The sequence below is a fragment of the Stereum hirsutum genome, assembly GCF_000264905.1.
Source record: "Stereum hirsutum FP-91666 SS1 unplaced genomic scaffold STEHIscaffold_3, whole genome shotgun sequence".
Taxonomy (NCBI): Eukaryota; Fungi; Basidiomycota; class Agaricomycetes; order Russulales; family Stereaceae; genus Stereum; species Stereum hirsutum.
This window is the reverse complement of record NW_006763133.1, coordinates 3,412,866-3,439,335: the sequence shown is the minus strand read 5'-3', so window position 1 is coordinate 3,439,335 and position 26,470 is coordinate 3,412,866. Positions and strand designations below refer to the sequence as shown.

Here is a 26,470-nt window from a genome sequence, read left to right as displayed (position 1 = left end):
ACCTAGCAAACCTAGCAGACCCAGCAGACCTAGAGACCTAGCCTAAGAGACTCCACTTCCCGCCGCCCGGTGTTGATGCCGTGCTTGAGCTCGTTCGTGAGGTCGCTCCACGATGTCCTGCTTGAGCACGGTCGTGACGTCGATGTCGCCTAGGTCTAGCAAGACCAGCCCCATCACAGCAGCCTAGAGACGAAGCCGACGAAGCACAGCAACCTAGAATACAAGCCCACGAGACACAGCAGACGAAGACAGACAGCAGACTCAAAGAGACAACAGACCCAGAGACCCAGCCCGAGATACCCCAGATCCTGCCACCAGGTGTTGATGTCGTGTTTGATTGGAGTTGTCGACCAGACTCATCGTCGTGTCCGAGTGTTGATGGTCAGGGCGTCGATCGTGTTGAGCGTACCAAACTCACGCTAACACATCTGAAAGAAAGCTATATCAGATCCGTCAGAGAATATATGCGTATCAAAGGACACAACCACTCACTTGTCAGTAGACGTCTGCTGGCTTCGCTCAGAGGGCTGGCCTCTGAGTTACTAGAGCCCCCGGACCACAACAAGGTCGAGGTCATACCAAGGGAGGGGCTCAAGCTGAAGACTTGAGACAAGCGCAGAGACAAAGAGATAGAGATGACCCAAGAGTGTCGCCGTAGAGGAGAGTAAAGATAAAGGCGAGAGCGAAAAGATAAAAGCAAGGGCGAAAGGGAGAGAAAGCAGAGGTTGCCTAGAGTTGGGAGCAAGAACGATGATGGGTGGGCGGGTGAGCGGGGGGAGTAACGGCTAAGGAAGAGGTCGTCTGAGCTTCAGAATGTCGACCAAGCAGAAGGGTCGACACAGGTCACAAAACCCCGGACCAGTTTCTGAGGATCCTTACGACACGCACAACTGTAAAAGCTATAAGAAGCGGTCAGGGCAGTGTATACGCATGGAGGAGAACAAAAACTCACAAGTCAGTATAGTACATATACTGCGAGCGTCTGTTAGTTGCCGCCAGAGGATCGGACTCCGGGGTATTAAAGCCCCTGGACCACGACAAGGTCGACGCTCTCCCAGTGGTCGCTCGGTTGAAGACGATGATGCCGGTGATCAGAGCGTCGAGCGTCTTGCGCTTGAGGTCGTCTTACTCACAAGTATACACCTGGAGGAAACCAAAGAAACTGTTAGCGCAGTCATGATACTACTCGCGGCAAAGAATAAGAGACTCACATATTTGTATACATTTCTCGTGCTGTCTGTTAGTTTCGTGCCGGATATCGTCCGTACAATCACACGCCTGTAAGAGAATCTAGAGAAAATCAGCAATATAGTATGAAGTAGGAAACGTACCTTGCGAACGTCTGTTGGTTTCCCCCAGAGGATCGGACTCCGGGGTACTAAAGTCCCTGGACCACGGCAAGGTCGACGCTCTACCAGGGGAGGGACTCAAGCTGAAGACTTGAGACAAGCATAGAGAGATGGAGACGAAAGCGAGAGCGTAAAGAGGAGAGCGAGAGCGAAGAGAGGAAAGCGAGAGCGAAAAGAGGAAAGCGAGAGCGGAAATAATACCCACACTCACGGACCTGTGGAAAACAAAACTACACGAGATGCGTTAGAAAGTACATGAGGATCGAATGCTGATGGCCCACTTACCTGTCAGTAGCGTCTGTTGGCTTCCCTCAGAGGATCGGACTCTGAGGTACTAGAGCCCCTGGACCACGACAAGGTCGACGCTATACCAGGGGACCGGTCTTGAAGCCCTTTGGAGCTCGGTGTCGACGTCGTGCTTGAGCTCGGTCGTGAGGTCGATGTTGAAGTCGTGCTTGAGCTCGGTCGTGAGGTCGATGTCGATGTCGCCTAGCTCTAGACAGCCCAGCCCCAGCCCATAAACCTAGAGAGCAAGCCCACGAGACCCAGCAGCCTAGAGAGAAAGCCCGCAAGACCTAGCGACCAAAGAGGACAAACAGACGAAGAGACGAAGAGACGAAGCAGACAAAAAGACCCAGTAGACGAAGAGACACAACACACCTAAAGACCCAGCAGACCCAGAGACGCAGCCCAAGACGCCCTAGAGATCACCGCCCGTTGATGTCGTGCTTGATTGGAGTCGTCGACCGGCCTCGTCGTCGTGCCCGAGTGTTGAACATCAGGGCGTCGATCTTCTTGAGCTGACGGATACCCACACACGGCCTATGAAGAAAACTAAGCAGAAAACGTCAGTTGAAGATATCGATGAACGAGAGTAGAAGAAGGACTCACCGGTTAGTATACCTACCGCCCCTGCGTCTGTTGGCTTCCCTCAGAGGATCGGACTCTGAGGTACTAGAGCCCCTGGACCACGACAAGGTCGACGCTATCCCAGGGGACCGGTTTTGAAGCTCTTGGGGCCCGGTGTCGAGATTTTGTGGAGGGCGCTGCTGATGAAGGCAGGTCGACGCCGGTCTCTTACGTTCACACAGTCACACAGCTGTAGAAAAACTGAGGATGGTGTCAGCGTGGTCACTGGCATGAGCGAATCGAAAGGGAATACTCACAGATCAATACATGTTCCTCGCGGGCATCTATGAGTTTCGCGCTGGACTCCACTCCTGTAAGAGAAAATTAGTGACAGAAGTAGGATCAAGAGACGTACCTTATGAGCGTCTGTTAGCTTCCCTCCGAGGAGGTACTAAGCCCCTTGACCACGACAAGGTCGACGCTCTGCCAAGGGGAAGGACGATGCTGCTTTCGCAAGCAGAGCGCCGCACGTACCTGTACTCACACTCACACTCACACTCACGCACCTTTGAAGAAAACTAGACACGGAACATCAATAAAAGATCTATCAAACGACATTAGGAGACTCACCAGAACCACACTCGAATCCTGTAACATAATCTAAAACAAATCAGCGACGTAATATAAGGAAAAAAAGACGCACCTTGCGAGCGTCTGTTAGCTTCCCTCCGAAGAGGTACTGAGCCCCCTGACCACGGCAAGGTCGACGCTCTTCCAAGGGGAAGGACGATGCTGCTTTCGCAAGCAGAGCGTCGGAAGGAACACAGACCTACCTTGACTCACTCACACTCACGCCTGGAAAAAGACCTACCGGCGCTCAATACTCAGACCTACCGTTACTTACATTCAGACTCACTCACGCACATACCTTGACTCAGACCTACCTTAAATCACACTCACACGCACTCACCTATGAAGAAAACTAAGCACAGAACGTCAGTGAAATGTATAGAAGACCGAGAGTAGAAGACTCACCACAACCGCACGCCTGTAAGAGAATCTAAAGGAAATAAGTAGAATAATACAAGGAGAGAGACGCACCTTGCGAGCGTCTGTTGGCTTCCCTCCGAGGAGGTACTAAGCCCCCTGACCGCGACAAGGTCAACGCTCTGCCAAGGGGATCTTGAGGCTGTTGAGGTGAATCATATCTTGAGATGATGTTGAGGCTCGCGAGGACGTTGCTATTGCCCGCAGAGCGTCGGTCTTACTTACTCACACTCACACATAGAAACTTAAGCGCGATACATCAATAAACTATATGAGTGAACGAGAGTAGAAAACTCACCACAGCCCGACACGCCTGTAAGAAAATCTAAACCAAATCAGTGACATAGCATAAGGAGAGAAACGTACCTTCCGAGCGTCTGTTGGCTTCCCTCCGAAGAGGTACTGAGCCCCTGGACCACGACAAGGTCGACGCTCTACCCAGGGGGACTCACCTTCAAGAGAGACACAGAAACAGAGACGAGAGACGAGAGACATGATGGGAAGGGAGAAATGGGTGGATGGTGGATGTCGCCTAGACCGAGACCGAGACCGAGACCAGGACCAAGCTCTTACATGTTCCACCTTGGAGAAGATCAAGATCACACATTATATTAACTACGATCATACATACCTGGACATCACTCAATGTGTCGAGACTTAGACCTGAGAACCGAGAGAAACCTTAACTTAACTTACACACGAGTCGACGATGAAGGAGGAAGAAGAGGAGAGAGGGGAGAACAGAAGTCGCCCAAGCTCGAGTGTAGCCAAACCAGGAGTGTAGCCCAAGAGGAAAGACACCGTGCCTGTATATTAGTATGAGGGATGGAATCAATATAAAAGGCGATGAGTCGGCCAGACAGAAGGAGAGAGGGAAGGTAGAAGTCGCCTAGTAAGCTGAGGACTGTCGCCAGAGCAGAGCACTGTCGCCACAGATGAGAACTGAGTACCAAGGGATAGAGCGAGCTGAGGAGGAAGGTGTAGGAAGGAAGGAAGGAAAGAAGAATAGAGAAGGGAGGATATAGTACGGAAGGGGAAGAAGGGAGACGGAGACTATTCTCTAGGCGAAGGTCGATGAGGAAGAATGGGTGAGTGAAGATAGTAACGACGAAGGAAGAAAAGAGAAAGAAATGAAGGAAGGAGGGTCGCCTAAGCTCTAGAGTGTCTCCCAAGCCCAAGAGATCACACAGGGTTAGTGACGTACATACTACGAGGGCGAGTGTCGGTGAGGATGGGTGAGGGTGACTGTGGGTAGGTAAGAGTGGATGAGGATGAGGAAGGGTCGGTAAGGATGGACGATGGTGGGCGAGGGTCAATGAGGATAGGTGAGGGTTGGTGAGTGTAGGTAAGGGTAGGCGAGGGTCGATGAGGACTCGGCGATGATGGAAGACCACGATGGGTGAGGATGTAAGAGAGGATAAGCGAGAAAGGGGACGAAGAACATGAGGGAAAGGTGGAAGGACCGAGCCAATATATAGCAACTCGAGAACCACCATCCCAAAAAGGAAACGCACCTTATCGTAGCTGATAGTGATATGTACCTGATCATCGGGGAAGAGAAGATGAGGTCAGCAACGATGATGGCGACGATAGAGAGCAGGAGGGAGGGGGGCGCACCTGAGAGGGGAGTCGGTGAGGTCGACGTCGACGATGTTGACTATGGCGAAGAGGAGGGCAGGTCAGCAACGACGACGACGACAATGACGACGATGATAGAGAAGAGTAGGCGCACCTGAAGAGGGGGAGGGGGGGTCGATGATGTTGACGACGATGGCGAGGATGATGGCGACGACGACGACGCTGACGTGGCAAAGAGCGAAAGGCATCAGCGATGAGCGAAGGGAACAATGACGACTACGAGTATGGAGGGACTCACCAACACCAACATCGACGACCTCAACGTCGACAGCGGCGACGACAGCGAGCAAGCGACTGAGGAGGAGGGGAATGAGGAAGGCGAAAATGCGGGGGGGATGCCAGTGGTCGAAAGTCAACCAATGCATGCTCCCCAATTCCGTTCGAAGGGGCCCCTTATATACCCCTCTGAAGTCCGGAAAAATAAACCAGACACCGGAAATAAGAATCGGAAAAACGAAAAACGACGGGAACCCATGGAAACCACCACCAGCAGGTCGCCTCGAGGCAGGGCGCTATCGCATTCTGACGCTAAGCGAGTACTGGAGACTCAATGGAGTGTCCCAAAGCGGTAATAATTAGGAAAAAGAAGCGCACGGGTCCACTTGCGTAAGCGTGTGTCCGGGAAAGAAGTGTGATTTTATGACTTGGGCCGGAAAATGGAAGCTTCGCGATCAATCGATAAGAAAGAAAATGCCGCTGCGGAATGCGATCCGCGTTGCGTCTGGTGGAGCACAGGAATTAAAGCGAGGATAAGGCAGGCGGGCTCAAGAGAGCGTCCCAAATGGGAAGACAAAGGGTTCCCGGCTTGAGTTACGCGGCTCGCACTCAGAGCCGCTCGCTCACCCGCCTCCGCCATGTTCTTTCAGCCTGTCGCACGTCAAGTAGAGTGCTGCCACAGACATGTAACGGAATGGCGTAGAAAATTATTCAAGGGGACGTGCAGCACGCATAGGGGAGCGTCCAGAGGAAAGTTCAACTTGAACGTTTCGTGATCGGGGAACGTCGGATATCGGACACCGGATCGATGGATCTGCCGCAGCGTCGCGTGGAAAGCATGTGCGCCGCGTTGCGTTGCTATGTGGCGTCACGGTTCGGCGGCGTAACGGTGTGGCACGCCTTGGAACGTCTCGTCTTGTTGAGGACTCAGACTCAGAAAAAGAAAAAGAAGGGAGGGCATGGATAAGTGCATTTACGAATTCCTGATATAGTTTTTTTCGCATTGGTCTTTGAGGCCTCAAGAATCAAGATTAGTGGCGAGAACGAAACAGCATTGTTGCCCCTAAACATCGAGCGACTTGAAGTACACTACATTTCGTACACATATATTCTATTCTACGGCTCGAGAGGAATTATACATATTCTCTTAGTTCCATATCTGTTATATCTAACTGCCAGCAACGGCAGAATCGAGATAATGCACCTCTGAGCACGCCCTCAGTCGAGCGGCAGCCTGCTCAGGAGTAAGGTCCCTTTGAGCCTCTGCCATAAGCTCAAACCTACAGTAACAGCCAATCTCAGAATCAGCATCGCATCATCCTTGATAGTCAAGCAAGAGAGGTGCACTTACCCAACCAAGAACTTCCTGACGCTCGCGCTCCTCAATAACGGAGGGAAGAAGTGGAGGTGCAGATGCGCCACATTCTCTTCGTCTTGTTCCGGAGCCGTCTCGACCCCATCCTTTGCGGGAACAGGTCGTTGATGGATGCCCATTGAGTAAGCAAAGGAACAAGAGAAGAGATTGTCGTAGCGCTTGGTGATAGCGGAGAGGATGGAGGCGAAGGAGGATTTCTCGGACGAGCTGAGATGTGTGAGGGAGGGGATGTGGCGCTTGTATGGTAGGACTACGAGGCCATCAGTTTTGAGCATGAGTTTCGAGGAAAGGAAGATAGCAGCGTGCGTACGCATGATTTCGAAAGGCCAAGTTGCCCACCACGGGACCAATGCCACCCAATCCTCGTTCTTCACCACAACTCTTCCCTCATCCTGCTCAGCCCCTACCTCGAAGTGCGCGTACTCGCACAACATGCACGGACGTCCTTTCGGCCCGCGTGGCGCATCAGAGGGTGGGATATCCGAGTTGAGGGAATATTTAGTGAGTGAACTAAGTTCGAGGGAGGGGATGTGGGGGATCTCTGTCAGGGACCATGCCTGTCCGTGTGGATGAGGATTCGAGCATCCCATCATGGAGCCTTTGTTCTGCAGGGTGTGTATTGATACAGACATGCGAAGAACATACGAAAGTCTAGACATACCTCGAATATTTGCACGTATTTGATCTCCTCCTGATCACCTCTCTTCTTATAGACCGCAATCCACTCGTCAATGATCCTCAGAATATCCTCCTTGGCCAGCCTGGCCAGCGTCAAATCATGACGAGGATGAAATATGATAACATCGCACGCCCCATTCACCGGTTCGGTCGTCAGCAACGGGTGTGGTGCCACAGGGGCGAGTGGTCCCGGAGGAGGGAGTACAGCGGCATAGTCGTTGACGAAGGACATTGTGGCATCATAGACGTCATTCTTCTGTCCTCCAGCACGCTCGTTACCTGGGCATAGATAGCAGGCCGGGTCATATTGGGGGAGGGAAACTGCTTGAGGCGGTTCCGTTTGACCCAGCCAGGGACGCTTTGTACGATGCGGGGAAACGAGGATGTGCTCGTTTGTGAGGGGATTGACTGTGAATAATGTCAGTGCCGTCCGCATTGACAGAAAAAAGGAACGTACAGCGGCGATGAGGGTGGGTCGAGGGGTCGAACTGCTCTGCCATCGCTGTGTGAAAAAGGGAGGGGTTTCCAGATTTAATCGAGGCTACATCGTCATATATAGTGAAGCTGCTGAGCTCGAGCACATGCGTCTTTCCTCCGACGAGTCCGCTCTCGGCGTCGACGCCACACTCGTCCACAAGCCTCCTCCGCTTCCCGGCCCGGTCGGTTATTCATCGTTCCTGTCCCCTTCAACTTCAAGTTGCCACTTGCCACATCCAAGAACTATGTCTGCTCCCGAATCCGCCCCAAAACGCCGCAGAATTCAGCGCTCGCCCTCGCCAGAGTATAAGCTTGACGACGTCGAAGACTACGAACCATATATCCCAGTAGCTCAGAGGAAGCAAGCCAAGCTTGCGAAGCTCAATTCATGGGGTCCGAACGCTGACAAGGAGAAGGCTCGCCGGCTTCAGCAGGAGAAGGAGGAGCGGGAGGACGAAGAAGCTGAAGAGGAGCGTCGAAAGGAGCGGGCGAGGAAAGAGAGAACTCTGCTAATGGAGGCGCAAGAGGTTCATTCTAAGAAGGCTCTTGAAGGTCCGTGTCATTCATAGTCCGTGCTGTGATCTCCTTCCTGACGCGGCCCTCAGATGCTCAGAAGACCGAGTTGGAGAAGCGAGACGAAGAAGAGGCCCAAATTCTGGCTGCTATTGCCAGTCGAAAGAAGCTTGCCTCCGACCTGGAGCTTGCTCAAGGTGTGCAATACACTGAGCCTCTAAAGACTTCGTATGCTCGTCTCTTTCTCCGACGCGTCGCTACTCTCATATATCATTCTCTAGATGGAGACCCCCACATTATATTCGCAATAGGTCTGACGAGGAGCAAGCCAAAATCCGCGAAAAGCATCAAATTATTGTCGAGGGGCAAGACATCCCACCACCAATACCCTCTTTCGCCGTATGCTCCACGCTCGCTCTAAATTCTACTCCATAATAATTATATTTGACCCATAGGACATGAAACTTCCTGAACCTCTCCTCAAATTCCTCAAGTCAAAGCGTATCACTACCCCTACACCAATTCAAATCCAGGGTCTTCCTGTGGCGTAAGTCTCCCTCTTGACTACCTTCCTATGTACCAGTCGCTTCTCTAACTCCTCTATCTCATAGCTTCTCTGGTCGCGACATGATAGGCATTGCATTTACGGGCTCTGGCAAAACCCTTGCATTCTGCATTCCCATCATCATGCTCGCTCTCGAGGAAGAATCTAAACTCGCTTTCGTCCGCGGTGAAGGCCCAGTCGGTGTCATCCTCTGTCCCTCGCGTGAACTCGCCTCACAAACGTACGAGAATATTGTTCAATGGACAGAAGCACTTTCGTCCACAGGTCAATACCCGCGCCTCAATACCCTACTGTGTATGGGCGGAATCAGCATGGGCGAGCAGAGTCATGTGCTGAATAAGGGACTACATATCGTTGTGGCCACTCCAGGACGGTTGATCGACATGCTTGAGAAGAAGAAGTTCAATTTTGATAGTTGCAAGTATATGTGCATGGACGAGGCAGACAGGATGATTGACCTGGGTTTCGAGGAGGACGTTCGGAACATCATGAGTTTCTTCAAGGTGAGTCTACATTGGATGTGGTCCTCCTGGCGACATCAAGCCACTGACATGCTGTGTTTATATTGATTCCAGCGTCAACGTCAAACTCTCCTGTTCTCGGCTACCATGCCTCGAAAAATCCAAGACTTCGCCCAACAATCACTCATCAAACCCATTCTTGTCAACGTTGGTCGTGCCGGTGCTGCCAACTTGGACGTTCTGCAAGTGGTCGAATACGTCAAGCAGGAGGCAAAGATGGTCTACCTCCTAGAATGTCTGCAGAAGACTGCTCCTCCGGCTATCATTTTCAGTGAGAATAAGAACGAGGTTGATGGTGAGACGCGTCCCTACAACGGAAGTGATCAGCGAGGCTAATCCGTCCCCAATCTTAGACATTCAAGAGTATCTTCTTCTCAAAGGTGTCGAAGCTGTAGCCATTCACGGATCCAAATGTACGTCTCAAATTACCACTCATCTCTCCCTTCGTCCCTTGCTTGGCCAATTATCCCTTGCTTCACAACTGACTTCCCCTCGCAGCCCAAGAAGAACGTCAATACGCCATCAAATCCTTCAAATCCGGCGCCAAGGATGTCATGGTTGCATCCGGTGTTGCGTCTAAAGGTCTTGACTTCAACGATATCCAACACGTCATCATCTTCTCCATGCCCAAAGAAATCGAAGATTATGTGCATCAGATCGGCCGTACGGGGCGTAGTGGCAAGACCGGTATCGCGACGACATTCGTGAACATGAACACACCAGAACAGACCCTCTTAGATCTCAAGTATCTGTTGATGGAGGCTGGCCAGAAGTACGTTCCATCCCGTCCTTCGTGGCCGACGGTCAGACTGATCGCGCTTCTCTCAGGGTTCCTCCCTTCTTGCAAACTATCGAAGATCCGCGCGCAGCACAGGGCGGCGCCCTCAAGGGATGTCCGGTCTGTGGTGGTCTCGGACACGGTATCTCGAATTGTCCAAAGCTGGAAGATACACAGCGGCGGACGATGGCTGCTCATCGTTCGTCAGAGGGTGGAGGTGGATATTGATTACTTTATTGGTTCGGGGTCCTTTCCATCGCCACATTTTGTATTTTTATGTGCTTGTACCATCTCCTGCTCCTTATTTGTGGCAGTATTCTGTCTTGACCATTTCAAGAGTCATCCACTCCTCTTTACAGATCATACAATGATCTCCACGATGGTGAATGTTTCTACAAGAATATTGAGCAATATATTACATGCGGAGCAATAAGGTTTGACGTGGGTCAATATCGATGGCGGAACAGTTGCTTGAGTCGAATTAGAAGGTGGGCTGTGAGATAGTAAAAGGTACAAAGCGAGATCCAAACATACAAGAAACGAGCAAGAAAGAGGGGGAATATAGTATAAACAGTGAGCCAGTCGTATAACTAGTGATGATAATCATAGCGCTTGTGCATCTCGGCGGGACGGAAGACAGGCTTTTGCTTGCCCTTCCCACTACTGCTGGAAAAAAGGATGGGTATCGAGATGTCAGCCAATGCAGATGAAACGGGTCAAGGAACCAGAAAAGCACCCATTGTAACATCCAGAAATTGGACCGACTCGTGGTAGGACAGTACCACTCACCTCCCTTGAGCCGGAGTTCGCTTGATAAAGATGTCGAGCATTTGTGACTTGTATTTTTTCCATAACCGACTGACTTGTGCGTCTGATAGATCCGCCGCAATGTCTAAGCAGTCGTCGAAAGCTGTCATATCTGGAGAAGATAGTAAATGTCTGTGAAAACTGGTCGAGGATACTATATACCTCTGGGTTGCATCAGACTGAGCGTTTGAAGTGCTTCATCGCTCAAGTATGTGTCGATATCAGCGATCCCTTCCTCGTCTGCGACCTATGAGGCACGCCGGTTAATGCGGACTACAACTGTGCACAAGGCAAAGCAAAGGCGCACCATATCTCGGAAAGCTATCAGCTCCTCATAACAACCTTCGATAGGCTCCCCCGAGGGTGATGCAGCGGTTTGTTGCGTTTCTGCAACGGTAGAGGCCTGAGATTCTGGCGCCTTCTCGCGAGCACGAGTCGAACGAGCAGGTGGCCAGGTCTTCGGTGCCACAACCGGTTCCTCGTCCATCGGAACGAAATCTTGGTCGTGCCCATCATCATCGACATAGAGCGGCATAGGCTCTTCGATGGGATCTTCCGGAAGGTCTGCGTGGGGCCCCTTTCGTTTACCACGACTTGTAGCGGTGGCCGCTCTTGCCGGTTTCGGAGCCTTCGCGCGGGCTTGGGGGACTCGGAATTTCATGCTCAACTTTTGCCGCGTGTCTATGAACTCTTGCCATTTATCACCGAGCTGAAAAACGGGTAAATCATCAGCTAGCTGAGATGAATCAATGGGATATCACAGGACCTACCTGAGAATACTGGTTTGAGAAATTGCTCGAGTTGGTCTCCGAGACTTGCATGAATACGCTCAAGCTGACCAGATGGTCGTACAACCGCTCTGCCCGATTTAACTCCACATCTTTCCCTACACCAAACAACCTCAACCTCGTAAGATTCCCGTCTTTGCTCTTGCCTCGGAAGGCATCGATAACCATCTTGCGAGTGATTTTGAGCCTGGCTTGTTTCGCCTCCTTCACCAAGTGGATCAAGTTGACGGCATGGGGGGTCATGTCCTCCTCCACGAACCCTTCTGGGTTGGCGCAATTATCGCAAGTCCCGTGGCACTCCGCTGGATCGAATGGTTCAGCGAAATGTTGAAGAATCTGCGCTCGGCGACAATCGGCTTCGTTGAGTGAAAATTGGATGACCTGTCCGACTTCGGCCATTTGACGGTCCTTGTCCTCCTGCTTCAGCTCTTCGTTCTCCCGGATACGTTTGAAGAGGATTTGGCAATCCTTCCAAGAGTAAACTACGGGAATTCGTCAGCAGACGATGACTCAAGAGTTTTCTCCAGGACGTACAGAGCAGACAATCGGCTTTCTCCCCGTCACGTCCTGCGCGACCAGTCTCTTGATAGTAACTTAAAGAACTATTTAGTGGATGGGCCACCAAAACGATGTTCGGAAGCTTACCCAATGAGCGACGATGGAAGATCGTAGTGGATCACGAATCGGACTGGTGATTACACGAGATGAATATTGGACTGCTGAGGATGGACATGAAACGTACCATTTGCCTTATTGATACCCATGCCAAAGGCGATCTATTATCGCAGAAGTCAGGCTGGTATATGTCATATGCTGTACCATCATACTCACAGTCGCGACAATGATATCCGAAAAACCGTCCTTCCAATCTTGCAAGGTTTTCTGTTTGTCCGCATCGACCATCTTCGCATGAAAGTGCCTCGCCTTCAGGCCCATACCCCTCAGGTCCTTCGCTACCCTCTCACATGTATCTCGGCCTGTGCAGTATATCACGCCAGCCTTTCCGGGGTGGGTATTCTTGATGTAATCTGCAATTGTTCTGAAAAGGCTCCCACCGGGCTTCTTGCGGACGGAATAATGGAGATTGGGACGATTGAACGACTGTGTGAGGAATAGATGGCCTGGGCGTAATTGAAGGCCTTCGATTATGTGTGCTTGTACCTCTGGAGTGGCCGAAGCGGTCAACGCCATGATGGGAACATCGGGGAAGTCATTTCGGAGAGTGCGCAGGTGTTGATACTGAAGAATGTAGATGAGTACCCGAATTCGAGCCAGAGGCCGAGTGTGGAAAATATTGTCGGAGGACTGAAGAAACACATACCGAATCACGAAAATCGCGGCCCCAAGTACTGATGAGGTGCGCCTCGTCAACAACGAATCTTGCCAGATCACCCTGCTCATTACACTTCAACAACGTTTCCTTCATATCATCACTCTGTTTCAACCTCTCCGGCGTAACATACACAATCTCCGGCCTCTGCCCAAATGCTTTCACCCGGTTGCGCACCCTTGCACGTTCCGTATTGCTCTGTTCAGATGTAAACAGTTCAACATCGACGCCTCTCTCCTGCAGCTCCTTAACTTGATCGTGCATAAGAGCGATGAGAGGCGAAATGACCACGGTGACGCCTTTCGTCTTGCCAGCCTTGCAGACAGCGGGGACTTGATAGCAGAGAGATTTCCCGCCTCCGGTCGGCATAAGAATAAGGACGTCACGTCCTTCCAATGTACCGAGGATAGCTTCGGCTTGGTTGACACGAAAGCTCGGCAGTCCAAACGTGTCCTTCAGGACTCGTTTCGCTTCTGCATAATATGGATTCTTCGAATGGTCCACGATGAATGTGGTTGACGAAGCAGCCGCAAGGGGCCCACGGACTTTCGTCGTCGAAGACGTGGCAGTGGCTGCTGCCGTCGCAGCAGCACCTTGGGTCTCGATCTCCAGGATCTCATCGTCGGCGTCATCGAAATTGTGCCAATACTCAGCATCGCTTTCCGGGGCCTCATGATCGTCTGGTCCATCCTCGCCTTCATTCACAGCCGTTGAAGAAGTCTCTCCTTCGTCGGCAGCAGCGAACTTCTGTACTGGTGGCCGAGGGTGATAATCGTGGTCATCGGCGGGATCATCCAAGAGATGCGATCGTATCCGTGGGCTCTGGATCGGCGTCGTCGGCGTCGGAGGAGCAACGGCAAATGTAGTGGTTGATGGGAGACTGTCGCGAGTTTTGATGATAGCAAGAATCTCTTGTTTCCGATTTTCGATCATTTGACTGCATAGACTATGAACATCATAATTTCATGGATTGAGAGAATAGACACTTACATCATCTGGTCTGAAAGATACACGTCGAAAGGCTCCCCGCTCATCTGGCACTTGAATTTCTCCCGCTCCAATGAATCTACACGGTCATGATGAGCCATGCACAGTACTCGAAGATTCTCCGTCGGCATCTAGTCCATAAAGCAGCCTTGAATAAAGATTCGGGTGTAGTATCAGACAGGTGCTCACCGAATGCAAAGCCGCAGAGCTGGACGACGCAGGCGTGGGAATGTGCCCGTTGTCCTTCAAACGCGATGGTCCCGCCTGTGATGTTGGCTTTGATGTGTCCAATGGGTTACTTGAATGCCAAGTCTGCGAAGACGATGCATCTGGGTGATTCGTGGCAGACGATGTCGGCCCCCCTGACCTAGCCTTCAGCACCCCTGCGAAAAGATTATCCTTTGAACCCCCTTTTATCGAATGACTGGCCACTTTTTGTCGCTTAGATGGAGGAGAGGTGGGTCCATTACTAATCGTAAGACGTTTGGAAGCGCGATTTCGAGTGGGAGAGGGCGACGCAGATGAGAATGAAAGATCGATGCAGTCGTCGTCTGCAGGACCTTCGATAACTTCGATGCTGGGTGCGGCTTTCACAGGCACAGTCTTTGGAAGAGCGGGCTTTGCACGGCCGAATCCTGGGGTAGAGAAGGCAGGAAGGTTGGAAGGTTTACGAGCTGAATTTGTTTCGAGGCGATGGTGAGCATGAGATTCAAAGCAGAGGTGGATCGCACGCACTCAGTACCGTAGGTGTAGGTGGTACAACAGCATCACTCTTCGCCGGTTTGAACTTGAAATTCTGTCGAATGATAAGTGCATAACTACAGGATATACACCGCATGACACACCTTTGCCGTCGCATTGGCAGGGGTGGTAGACTGTGCGCGTTGGGTAGAGTTGGACGCGGTGGGCTTCTCGACGAGCCGACTACGCAAAGCGTCCAGATTATTTCTTGGCTGGCTCATCGCCTCTGCCGTTTATAGTGATGAAGCCGTGTACGACGACGACGACGGTGGGGGAGTGGTCGCAACGCTGGCGCGGTGGAGGCAAAGACAACTTTGTCCGCGTCGCGTTGATGGAACGTGACCGTTTACGAAAGTCCCAGGCTCGGCAATGACCGCGCTGTCCGTTCTTTCATCGGCTGGATACTTTCGAACTAACATACACATTCTTTGAAACGGTTCTATGCGTCCCACGTATGGTTCGCCGAGACGCATTATTATAGCCTAAATATTTGGGTTATGGGATGCATCGAAAGTCTACAAATGCCTCAGGCTCAGGCCGAACTTGTGCGACATCATAAAATGTCACGGTCGAACTGTGAGCTTGCACACCGGTCGTCGAGTCGTCCTTCACGATGGTAAATTGCGCTAAATTCTTCGAAAAATCTGTCTTCGTGTCACAATGAAGGCATATGTTTCAGTTTTTTCGAGTTCAGCTACTCAATGTAACTTGAACTCTCGACATCATATTATCACTCGTCAGCACTCTGAGGAAATCCAGATAACTCGCTTACCATGAGTGTGTACCCCTTGCAGTCTTGGAATAAACGAGCAGCACAGTGATATACACGCTACACTGCGAGCTTCGAGCGAGCGACGCTTGACAATGGAGACATGGCTCGTCACTAAGCGGCGGGTGAATTCGACTGTCAGACTATTCGGAGACCTTGACCATTGATTCAATTTTAGTGGGGTCGTCCACAGCAAGTATGAAAGTAGGAATGGGGTGTAGGATGTAAGCCTGAATAATTCGCTGTCTAGTATGTGCGTAGTGCGAACAAAATCGGAGTGACGGAGTTTGGACACGAGCGGAGTAAGAACGAGCGGACTTGCTCAGAATGGATATCCCAGTCAAATTGCTTCCGTTTCTCCTGTCTCCGAGACTGGAAACCCCTATCCTTCCCTAACCGTACTCGTCCTCGTGCTCATATAGCGTTCAACTGCCAACTCTTCGTTCGTCCCGCTCATCTCGCTGACGACGGAATTATGTCTGCTTTCACACAACGGCATGCTCCTTGACGCCGTCGCAAAGGATACAAGCACGCATACGTATACCATCGCAGTGGCCCAGGAGCTGGTGGAGTCTGATTTAGCTTGGATTGGGCTGTGGATTGGGCAAGATGTGAAGGAAGACATACAGTCCGGGGAGATGAAAACGCTGGTAGGTCAACTCAGATATCGCGATGCTTATATGTGCCGGGGTCCAAGAATCGGGTCATTCTGCCACTACCCTGCCGAACTTGTTACTTGATATACCCCCACCGCAAGCGTCACGCCAAATGTATCTTCTGATCGTTCTCGGTCCTCTGGTGCCCAGATACTCAGAGCAACTCGCTCTACATAGAGATGAGGAGCTATGAGTGGCTATGAGTGGCTGATTTGGACAACAGACGAGAAAGGGCAGTTTCTGGCCAATCGTTGGAATGGCTATCACGTCGCAGCTGCTTCCTCCATCCGACCCTAGGGACATCGCGCCACCCCTGTAGGGTGGCTAGAGACCTTATTGCAAAACCATGTGTCGTGCCATAGCGCATGGTATCGGTGCTGCAGTGAACGGCCTACGTACGCTTCGATGAGTAGCATCACTTGTTGGTACAAAGAGAAGGGCGACTGACCACGCCAGTTTGGCCGTACACACTCCTTTCACACCCCAAAATCATTTCGGGGCAATTTGCGGGTGTGTCACGGCACCGTTTTTGCGGGATGGATGTTGCCCGAAGCACACGGACAGTCGCTCCATCGACGCTCATGACGTTTGTCTCCATCGTCCGTAGTAGACATCTAGATAAAATGCCACAAAAGTGCCCGGAGGGTGATTAGACCCTGACAAAACCGTGGTCTGTGCCCAGTTCCAGGTTATCTGTCACAGTGGAGGGACCATAGATGAATATCTCGGTGTACAGTGGCTTCAAGCACTGTACCTGTCCCAACCATGTGGACCCTTTGGTAGCTTCTCAGCTCAATGAAGCCGAGAGTTCTAGAATGTCTGCTATGGCAGAATGCCATTCATTGTTATACAGTGGACGGCGTTGAACAAATGACCTCGCGTGGTACGCCACACAATCTGCGACGAGGCAATGCAGCTCCTCGAAGAATTTTACATCCCTGGATCGTGTACCAACTCAGGCATGCATATAGCCGTTGTTCATCTGTGACATTACAGTTGTCGCGAAGAGGGTGATCCAACCGACCATGTGAAGGTGCTAGCGCACCACGAAGACCGTGGTCCTACTGCCAGTGGTATGCAACATACGGTCCTCTTTCTTCTTGGCTGAGAGTCCTCGAGCAGTCAGAACATAAGACGCACCTTGACGGTCATGACAATCCTCCAAGCAACGCTCGTAGTGCTTTTGCCCTCCTTCTTTCGCATCCAAAGTAGCCCGTACAATTCTACAAAGTCGAATGATTACTGTAACAATAACCCTGGGGCAGAACGTCACATCACAGAGCCTTTTGTCTCTGTCGAGTGGAACGGGGTGACGAGTTATGGTTTGAGCCGCAATCGAGTCCATGGGGAGGCACTCACCGGGCCATAGGTTACGATACATATACTCCTGACAATCGAATTCTTCTCCTCTACCTCCTGGCCGAATTCGCGGCCTAGTGTGTTCCATTTGGTCCGTTGTTAACTGAAGCTGACGGATCGCCCCGTTCCTGCGTGGATTTAGTCCATCGTTGACTGAAGCTAACGGCTCGCCCAAGGTGTTCCTGCGTGGCCGACATTTGCTCCCGATCGTGAAGGCTTGAAGAAGTCGCCAGCAAGAACGAGACAGGTTTCTCAACGAGTCAAAACGGTAGCAGTGTGCGTACGAAGAACGGTCCTCTCCAGTGATGTGGTGGTTGAAATGCGACATTTACGTCCTTCCATGACCTTACGCCACGAACTACCGATGCCAGGTCGGGTAAGCACGCTGTAAAGACGCACTCTTGGTCTCAAGCTTCTGCTCTGACGCCTGCCCACATTGCTGACTCCGGAAAGTCCGGTGAGGTTTCTTGTCACTTTTGTTTTGCGAAATGTCTAACTTTCTTTCCCTGTTGAAGGATACTTAGTCTGGGTCACCGCCTGCACAGTCTAAGCACAGTTACAACAACGACGCCACCCGAACACGAACCAAGGAGGACCCTGGCAAGGCGGCTCGTTGCGCCACGAACCGGTCCTTCGTTTCTTGCGGCCGAACCCTAGCGGAAGTTCAACCTCAAACCGACTTTTAACGTTCAACGACGTCGTCCATGTTCCTCCGAGATGACTCGACTAGTCTTGCTCGCTGAGTCCCAGCCTTGCATCCCGTTCAGCGCTCTCCCGGCTGGATAGCTGATGTCTCTAATCGTCCATTGCACCTCATCAGCTGAATGACTTCAAAGATAGTCTTTGCGCCTAGTGTGTTTGCGTCTTTGACGGACACACTAAAGCCTATTTGCACCAGAAATTACTGCTTTGCTTCTGCGGATGCATGGGAAGTACGTCTCTATCATAGCTAATAAGCAGTAATAAGCCTCATATAGACTCGAAACTCCCGTGACGCTTCGACTACAAACAATACGGAAAGTTCGATCCGTTGTGTCAAGGCCGGATGGTTATGACTGTGCGGTCCTGGCACTCGCCACACAAACCCAAACTCTGTTCCGTGCTCAGGTGCGTAGAAGAGGAGATCACACGGCTCGTGAGTCGCCCATATCTCTACTCTATCAATCAGTTGGGCCATAACACCTCAACGGAACATGCTGTGGCGCAGAGAAAAGGATGGTGTCAAGACTCCAGACATAGGCATAGGTAATTTTACGAATTGCCAAACCTTCCACCTCGGTGGCTCAGAGCTCACTATGATTGTCGGCAGACTAGGAATTGCCGACTGTACGAACGTGCTACATCAGGGTGTTATACATAGACCACCAGAGTTAGTAGCCTATAGGCTAACAATAATCATCTACAATATATGGCACTATGATTGGGGAACTTTTCTCTCTATCGGCCCTCTATACCCCAGTGGGTGCCGTCCTGCGTCTCCAAGATTTCGATTCCATGGCCTGCTTCTTTGTGGACTGTATACTCAAATATAGAACACTTACCGTCCCTCGTTCACGTAGACGTCAAAATCGAGTAACAATGGCCAAAAACTCTCACTCGTTCGGATCGCCGGCGCCCTTGAACGTTGTCCATGCTCTTCAACCTCCATCAGTCGTCATTACACGTCATCTCACATCCGTCTTGGGCGTACCGCTGGGCTCGAAACCTTCTCAAGTACTTACGGCGTTGATTCATCTCCGTCACTCCGCCACAGGGCCCGCGGCAACACGACGACATTCCCCGCGAGGTCGGAGTCAAATTTTGAGTTTCAATGTGTTCATAGACGCATTGCCCTTGCGTAAAGCGCGTTTACGGTAAATAGGTGAGATATATCCCCGTTTCGCATCAGCCCTTCTTGTTTCGTCATTACCTCAAGCTCATCAGAATCTGCAGTTTTCTTTGCAGGAAGCGCCGACCGCCATGGTTCTTCTTTGACCCATCCATCGATGGAGCAAACACTGGCCATAGGCACGATGTCCCAGGAACCTTCATGCATTCCAGGAGCTACGCTTCATTTCTTCGACGGGTATTATCTGCTCAGCCTTCCACGAGTGGCTCTGCTTTAGAACTCCAAGCTCAGCCTTCAACTGTAACGTTCGTGATCTTAACATGTACGTCTAGCGGCCGTCGTCATTTCTCACATACAGGCGCACACTTTCTTATCTCACCTTCCACACATCGAATCTCTCACGGCTCTGCCGAAACATCAGCTGGCTGGCCATCCGTCTCATGCGTCTTGCTCCTCATTCCTACATAACAGCCCGTGTTTTCGGCTGACACAGCGGAATCAGAGAAGAAAGCATCCCGAAAGCATCCTTCCCTGCAATCTCGAAGAAACCCCCAGTGCCATCATGCAGAGCCGCAGACACATAGTTCAATCGCGACATTCGCTCGCTACTCCTTCGCTTAGGGGCCGTCGAGCTAAGTATACACCGAAGGTGTGGTAAAGTGGCGCCTGCCGTACAGGAGTATAATCGGAAGCTTATTCTACCAACTTCAGTAGATCCGCGCGTTGGGACGTACATCCATTCCGAGTTTTTGGGAACACCCATGCATCCAGCACAAGGACACTCATTCCGAATGCAACCACGTTCATCACGGCCCTGGCAGGCGCCCACTCCAAGTTAATGTCCGGCCCAACCATACATCATAGCAATCCTCCTTGAACTTTGTCCGGACGGGATGAAGTACCTATCGATGCGATACCCCGAATGTCATGAAATCGACAGTGGCACCATTCCTCACGTCCAGCGGTCCCACCATCAACTCGCATGTTAGAAAGACCCCGCTTAAGGGGCTTCCGAACATAACACATGTCGCGCTAGTACCAACCCTGTAACAAAAATCCAGTTTATCCACCACCGCGCGCACATCCTCTCACAAAGCCCGTATTTTTCCAGTATCTATCTTCCATTCACTGCTAGTTTTTCCGTCGTGCCATCAATCGTATCGGAATCATCTCCACCCCGCCCGGCCGCACAATATGACCGAAACAATCTCCTTCCTACCACGGTCCTCGAGCCTGACTGGCTGACTGACTGGCAGCCCCGTTCCAATCCAATCTCGTTCCGTCCTCACGCTCACTATCCGGAGTTCTATACTCACTAAATGCCGCAAAAAGCACACGGAGGCTGGTTTGCCGAAAGACTCAATCATGCCATGATACTACCACACGGGTTTGTACCTCATCTCATCACACTCACTTGCATATTCCCGCACAGACGCCCTTTCTTGCCCCTCACAGTATATTTACCGATAGATCACTCATATCACCCACAGTTCGATGAGGTATGTCGAAGGGGCAGGCACTTCAAGTTGTGACGGATGCGTGCGTGCGCACTCGCCCCGGACGGTAAGTATACTTTTGCGATACTTATAACTTGAATGCGCTCCAGGCACTCGCCGTTCATAAATAAGTAAACAGAGTTCAAGAAGCAAGAACCACGGTCCCCCATTCACGCCCTCGTTTCCGTCGTGCATCGATGGAGCAATACATAGCATCTCAACCGACCGTCTATTCACTGGGGCAGGCGTCCCCTCTGCCCCTCGGAGGCTTCCTCCTCCCCAGTCGGTTACTATACTTAGACGCCCTTCACAGCACGACGACGACGACAAGATCCCTCCTCTCTTCGTCGATTTCCGCTCTCGCTTCGACTTCTTCGTCCTCCCACTTCGTACCCTGCATGTCCTATGCGTGCATACACTGTGTCCTGTATGATACTTACCACACCGCGGCAAATATCACCACTTACTTAACCATGATCGACGAACAGATCTCAATCACACCCGTGTAAATCCATATCCAAAAAGCCTACCCCAGTGCAAGTTCTCCTCTTCTCCTCGGAGCGTGCCTCGGATCCTTGCCTTCCTTCCTTCCTTGCCTTCCTTTCTTCCTTCCTTCCGAGGCATACATACACTCCATACCTTCCGCAGATATTTATGCACACACCACCTCGCAGATATTTATGCAGCTAGATCGACATCCAGAAGCACCCGGTTCTGTCGCGGATTGCACCGTTCGATGTTCATCCTGTATTTCCCTCGAGCTCTCCATCCATCATCCTTCCATCGCTGCATTCCGAGGAGATACTTGTCCATGGATGTGTTATGTTGCTGCTTGCGAATGCCCCGAGTGTACCAGTAAGAATTACACCGCGGAGAACATCGAAGGCAGCAGAGTACGCCAATGAACGGCGTACTCGACGACCAACGCGTAGATTGCATCACCGCGAGGCGTTATAACAACTAGTCAACTACCCAATGTCAACGTCAAACATCCACTTCACCGCGCCAACACAGACAACCACTACCAATAACCCCGAACAACTGACCACCCCGAACGACGACCGACCGACCAGACACCACACAACACCATGCACGAGCCACAGACACAGACACAGACGATATCAAGCAAGCAAAGGAAGTAGATGCCACCAAAAAAACCCGGCACATCCACCGAAATTTAAACTCAAAATTCGTATGTTCAACTGCGAACGAAGGGGAGAATCCGTATATAGAGCGAGACTACAGACACAAACACAAAGCTAACAAGAACTCGAAACAAGAAACAAGAAACAAGAAAAGGTGTTGAAGGCAAAGACGAGGCAGACGAGGCAGGCATGGAGCAGACACTCGCAAGAAGTCAGATATATATATATGTATGTATCAAGGAGTACACGAACGCAAGAGATGACACTTTCGTAAACATCGTAACACAGAACACAGAACACGAACACGAACGCAAGAGACGAGACACGAGAGGCAGAGGCAGATGATAGGGTTGTGATGTACAGCCAGGAGCAGCATTCAAGAAAGAGATGTACAGCGAACGAAAGAAGCAGAGCCAATAGATAGACAGACGGATCGTATATTCACTTACCTACATCGCGATGCACGTATCCCCGAGCTTCTCCCTCAAACGGTCTCACCCTCCTCCGCACCGTGGCCATGTCCTCCGTGCTGCATCTGTCCGCGCTCAACGACACCGTTCATGGCCCCATTCTGCACCTGGACGGGCACGGGCGACAGTTTCGCGGTGGTGACATGCGAGGGATAGATCGGGGAGTGAGTGTACGCATAAGGCGCGGGAGGGGCGTACTGCGGGACCTGGGTATATCCCTGTGGAGGGCCGTGTGCGTGGGTCTCTGAGCGGGGCTGCATCTGGGCGTGAGCGGGATGGGTGTAGTACGGCTGGCCGTAGTGCTGGGGATAAGGCGTAAAGACGGCGGGGTAGTACTGGGGCTGACCGTGCGCGTGAGCCTGGGGGAGAGCTTGCGCGTGGGTGTAAGCGGGATGCTGGGGGTGAGGGGCGGCATAGACGACGTGACCGGAGAGAGCATGGGGCGGATGAGGGGAGGGAGTGTTCGGGTCCACATTACCCTCAGCGTTGTTGTTGACATGCCCATTGACGTTCCCGTTCCCGTTCGGATTACCGTTGGCGTGAGCATGGTGGACGTGAGACATGTCCTGGGGCTGGCCGTGCGCGATCATGGTCGGGACAGGAGGGGTACCGTTGTGGTTGAGGACCTGAGCATAGGCCGGAGCCTGGGAGAGGGGGTGGCCCATGTGGTGGGGTATAGGGGCGAGAAAGTACTGCTGGTAGTACTGAGGTGGCGCCTGTGGTGCCACCTGGCCCGGTTTGTACTGCTGAGGGTACTGGGGATAGTAGGTGGTGTAGGGGACAGGGGCGATGTGGGAGTAAGGGGGCGGCATGGACGGCGGGTGGGTTGTGGGCCCCGGAGGAACGGGGAGGGGGGGCTCAGCCTCGACGACCTGTTCGTGGTCGCCGGCGGCGTCTAGAGATGTGTGTGAATGGCGGGCAAGGGAAGGGACAGGGGACGGCGACGTACGTTTTCCATCGCGCTTCTTGTAAGGACCCCTCTTGATTCCCTTCTTCCTCTCCTTCCTCTGGGAATCGACGCACTCCTCTGCGATGCCGTACTTGACGCATCGGAGGCAGGGTCTGGCGTCGTCGCACTTCTTGCAGGCCTTCTGGCAGTTGGTGCAGGCGTTCTTGACCTGGCGGCGTTTGGCGCGCATCTGGGGGAGGCCGGAGGAGAGGAGGGAGGTGCCGAAGGGGTACATGTGCATGGGCATGGAGGGATATATGGTCATGGAGGACTGGGGGCCGTCCATGTTTGGATTGAGCTGGTCGAGGGAGTCGTCGTCGCCCTCGTCGTCGTGGGCGTGGACGTCAGACATCGGTGTGGCTCCTTGTGTGCGGGCGTCTATTTCGCGGGCCCTTTGGGGGGCGTCGAGGGTGGCCAAGCGAGGGGCAGAGGACACGTGGCGTGGACGGTGCGTGGGCGGGACGTTGTGCTGTATACATGGGAGGGGAAGACGGGGACGGTATAAGTAGGAGCGGGGGAGGGCACTGGGTGGCGCAAGTGGCCGGGGAGAGTGGCGGAATGAAAAGCGTACCGGACTTGTCGCTGAGCTGGCGGAGAGCGAAGAGGGTCGTCGACCGCGGCGCTGCAATCTCGGACTGAATCCGGCCTCCTTATGTACACCAGCCCTCGCCCTGCCCCTGGCCCTCGTCTCCTTTGCCCATTCTTCCCCATCCTTCCGTACATACTTACACCTCCATATCTTTGACACACTCCTGACGTGCAGAGACAATCGCACAACGCTCGCTTTCTGACGTACTAACGAGTAACGACAAAGGAGACTTTCAAAGTGCTCTCCGTTGCCATCTCAATGCACTCCACCTCTTTGTTCTTTATGTTCATCCACCTTTTGTGCTCTTTATTATTCTGCTGTAAATCAAACAATGCAAATGTCTTTTCATTCCAAAGAGTGCCAATCGCAGTGGGCCACAACGAAAGCCACCCGCAAGAAGCCCGAACGGCGTCAACAGAGCCAAACAAGACGCGAACACGAGGCGCTCCCGCCAGCCCCGTCGCCAACAGCCAAGCTCGGCGAACACTCCCAACAAGTCGAGCTCGCCGTCGCGCTCGCCCACAACACAACTCCCTCTCGTCCCCTTCGTCCCATCGTATACTCTTCCTCTTATTATTTTCTTCTTTTTCTGGTTCGATTTCGCCCATCTGTCTTCTCGTCGGTCTCCCCTTCTTTTCCCGCTCGCCCCCATCGTCCTAGGTTTGTAAGGCGCCATGTCCGCCTCGCCGTCACCGTCGCCAGAGTTCTCGCCAGTCATCCACGACAAGACGTTCGCGAAGAGAAAGGACAGGCCGCCCGCTCTCGACATCCTCCCACCGCCAGCCAACAACAACAACGAACTCCACCACGATCTCTACACCGCCATCACCGAGCCAGACTTTCACCACCAAAACGTGTGTTTTTTTCTCATTGCTCCTTCATATACAATCGCTTATATCGAACAACAGCTCTCATCTCTCGGCGACAACGGCTCCCTGCCACCCCCACAAACCGAGACCAGCGTTCGCTCCCCCTCCGCAACGTCATCCATCGACCCTTACTACCTCTCCGTCCACTCCCCCTCCACATCTCCCATCCCCCCCGTCCCAGAGCTCAACTATGTCAGCAAGACGCCCGACATGCAGTCATCGCGCCCCGTCGAGCCGGCCACCCCAGTACGCGATCCTGCTTCGATTGATCGCAGGGGCCTCCACGGCCTCGGTGAGCTCGCCACCCCGCGCTGGACGACGCGCACAGAACGTGAACGCGAACGCGGCCGCGACGTCGATGCGTCCTTGCTCATGCAGCCCGAGCTCGATGGCGTGATCGAGGAGGGCGAATCGTTCGCGAATATGGACGACGCCGAGGACAGGGATGATAGGGATAGCCCCTGGACCATCGAGGCCGTCGATGGCGAAGAAGAGGCCGAAGAACGCGATGAGGTGCCGTACCCTATTTTACGCTTGTGTCTCAGTCAACTGATTTCCTTCCAGCACACGGAAGTAAAGCCCATTCCGCGTGCCAACCGCTCTAGACGTTCAGTCGCCGAGGAGAGTGGCGGTGAAGAGGTCGTTTACCCACGACAGCCCCTTTCCGCCACCGTCAAACCCTCGACCGCGCCACCTGTCCCATCGACCCCTGGCAGAGCGGCCTCGTATTCGGTCGGTTCCGCCCACACGACCTTCGTCTCGCCCCTCAGACCGGCCAAGAAACGCACCTCGGAAGAGTTCGACATCGACGCCAACGCCATCCTCAAGAAACACACCCGCACTCCTTCCGGTGGCGGCGAACGCTCCAAAGACAAGGACGAAAAGTCTTCCTCCACGAATCGCAAACACCGCAGCCTCGGGAACGGGCTCCCGAGCTCGACTCCGCCAAAGGAGAAGAGCAGCAAAGATCGTCGGAGGGAGAGCAATACGTCCACTTCCGGACTTCTCAAAAGTGAGAAGCAATCCCGCCACACCTCCGCTAGCTCTTCCTCCTCGAGCCACGGAGAGACGCACCACCCCCGTCGCGTCCACACCACTGACTTTTCCCACTTGCCTCCCTCCCCTTCATCCTCTTCCATCCAACAATTCCTCCGTCATGCAGGAAGCAGCGGCGCTCTGGGAGCCTCCGCCTCGGCCTCTCAATCACTCAAGGAGTCGCAGTCGCAGTCTCACCATTCGCCCAATGTAGCGCACTCGCTGCTCAGAGGGACTCAGGAAGGCTGGTCCGGTATGGACGATCAAGCGACCGCTGAAGCGCTCCGCAAACTCGACGGCCTCTCCGGTAAATCTGGCGCGCGCGTTCGTTCAAGCATCAGCAGCAGCGTCCGTCCCGGGAGCTCCAGTCGGCCCTCGACACCTGCCAAATCCGCGAGCGGTCAGTGGGAGGGTATCGGGTCCGAAGGTAGTGGGGGAGGGAAGCTCAGTCGTCGGGGCAGTGCACGTGACAGCGTCGTTTCCGCGAAGGACAAGGATCTCACCCCTAACGCCAGTCGTCAGCTTGGTCTGGGAATCTCCACGGGAGAATTTGGCGAGATTGCGGGGAGTGCAGTAGGCAGCAGCGATGAGGCGATGCCTGGGTCTCCTATACACGACAAGCCGCTGAAAAAATCGGCGACTACGA

The 26,470-nt window shown here is 52.7% G+C and overlaps 5 protein-coding genes across 5 annotated transcripts; 1 reads left to right on the top strand and 4 right to left on the bottom strand.

Moving 5' to 3' along the window:
- Nucleotides 1–1,683: 1,683 nt before the first annotated feature.
- Nucleotides 1,684–5,248, bottom strand: STEHIDRAFT_154350 (uncharacterized protein; the record flags this gene model as incomplete). The annotated part of the gene is made up of 13 exons (XM_007301387.1): nt 1,684–1,872; nt 2,765–2,776; nt 2,829–2,846; nt 2,902–2,946; nt 3,234–3,246; nt 3,300–3,387; nt 3,471–3,489; nt 3,544–3,558; nt 3,612–3,655; nt 4,454–4,759; nt 4,863–4,902; nt 4,978–5,045; nt 5,122–5,248. 13 exons carry the CDS (start codon nt 5,246–5,248, stop codon nt 1,684–1,686), a joined length of 984 nt encoding a protein of 327 aa, XP_007301449.1.
- Nucleotides 5,249–6,136: 888 nt separating this feature from the next.
- STEHIDRAFT_93556 (galactose-1-phosphate uridyl transferase) lies at nt 6,137–7,660 on the bottom strand. Its single transcript, XM_007301386.1, has 5 exons — nt 7,610–7,660; nt 7,136–7,560; nt 6,785–7,079; nt 6,451–6,724; nt 6,137–6,379 (listed from the first exon to the last, which is right to left on the bottom strand). The coding sequence occupies exons 1-5, from the start codon at nt 7,650–7,652 to the stop codon at nt 6,268–6,270; spliced, it is 1,149 nt and encodes a 382-aa protein (XP_007301448.1). The 5' UTR covers nt 7,653–7,660; the 3' UTR covers nt 6,137–6,267.
- A 161-nt stretch (nt 7,661–7,821) lies between these two features.
- Nucleotides 7,822–10,423, top strand: STEHIDRAFT_119513 (P-loop containing nucleoside triphosphate hydrolase protein). Its single transcript, XM_007301385.1, has 9 exons — nt 7,822–8,181; nt 8,235–8,370; nt 8,424–8,541; nt 8,598–8,689; nt 8,754–9,210; nt 9,283–9,523; nt 9,582–9,641; nt 9,727–10,000; nt 10,057–10,423. Exons 1-9 carry the CDS (start codon nt 7,875–7,877, stop codon nt 10,232–10,234), a joined length of 1,863 nt encoding a protein of 620 aa, XP_007301447.1. The 5' UTR covers nt 7,822–7,874; the 3' UTR covers nt 10,235–10,423.
- A 1,136-nt stretch (nt 10,424–11,559) lies between these two features.
- Nucleotides 11,560–13,864, bottom strand: STEHIDRAFT_51893 (ATP-dependent DNA helicase; the record flags this gene model as incomplete). Its single annotated transcript, XM_007300437.1, has 6 exons — nt 11,560–12,083; nt 12,136–12,194; nt 12,247–12,289; nt 12,344–12,377; nt 12,433–12,840; nt 12,923–13,864. 6 exons carry the CDS (start codon nt 13,862–13,864, stop codon nt 11,560–11,562), a joined length of 2,010 nt encoding a protein of 669 aa, XP_007300499.1.
- Nucleotides 13,865–21,637: 7,773 nt separating this feature from the next.
- Nucleotides 21,638–23,941, bottom strand: STEHIDRAFT_119510 (uncharacterized protein). The gene is made up of 3 exons (XM_007301384.1): nt 23,903–23,941; nt 23,332–23,800; nt 21,638–23,277 (listed from the first exon to the last, which is right to left on the bottom strand). Exon 3 carries the CDS (start codon nt 23,192–23,194, stop codon nt 22,397–22,399), a length of 798 nt encoding a protein of 265 aa, XP_007301446.1. The 5' UTR covers nt 23,195–23,277; nt 23,332–23,800; nt 23,903–23,941; the 3' UTR covers nt 21,638–22,396.
- Between the last annotated feature and the right edge of the window lie 2,529 nt (nt 23,942–26,470).

Excerpts from the sequence above, each read along its gene's own strand:
- STEHIDRAFT_119510 (XM_007301384.1), bottom strand. The coding sequence starts at position 23,194 with ATGCCGCCCCCTTACTCCCACATCGCCCCTGTCCCCTACACCACCTAC.
- STEHIDRAFT_93556 (XM_007301386.1), bottom strand. The coding sequence starts at position 7,652 with ATGGCAGAGCAGTTCGACCCCTCGACCCACCCTCATCGCCGCT. Across the intron at positions 7,080-7,135 it reads AATACGTGCAAATATTCGAG|AACAAAGGCTCCATGATGGG; the intron begins GTATGTCTAGAC and ends CACACCCTGCAG. Across the intron at positions 6,380-6,450 it reads GTCAGGAAGTTCTTGGTTGG|GTTTGAGCTTATGGCAGAGG; the intron begins GTAAGTGCACCT and ends CTGTTACTGTAG.
- STEHIDRAFT_119513 (XM_007301385.1), top strand. The coding sequence starts at position 7,875 with ATGTCTGCTCCCGAATCCGCCCCAAAACGCCGCAGAATTCAGCGCTCG. Across the intron at positions 8,182-8,234 it reads TTCTAAGAAGGCTCTTGAAG|ATGCTCAGAAGACCGAGTTG; the intron begins GTCCGTGTCATT and ends CGCGGCCCTCAG. Across the intron at positions 8,542-8,597 it reads CACCAATACCCTCTTTCGCC|GACATGAAACTTCCTGAACC; the intron begins GTATGCTCCACG and ends TTTGACCCATAG.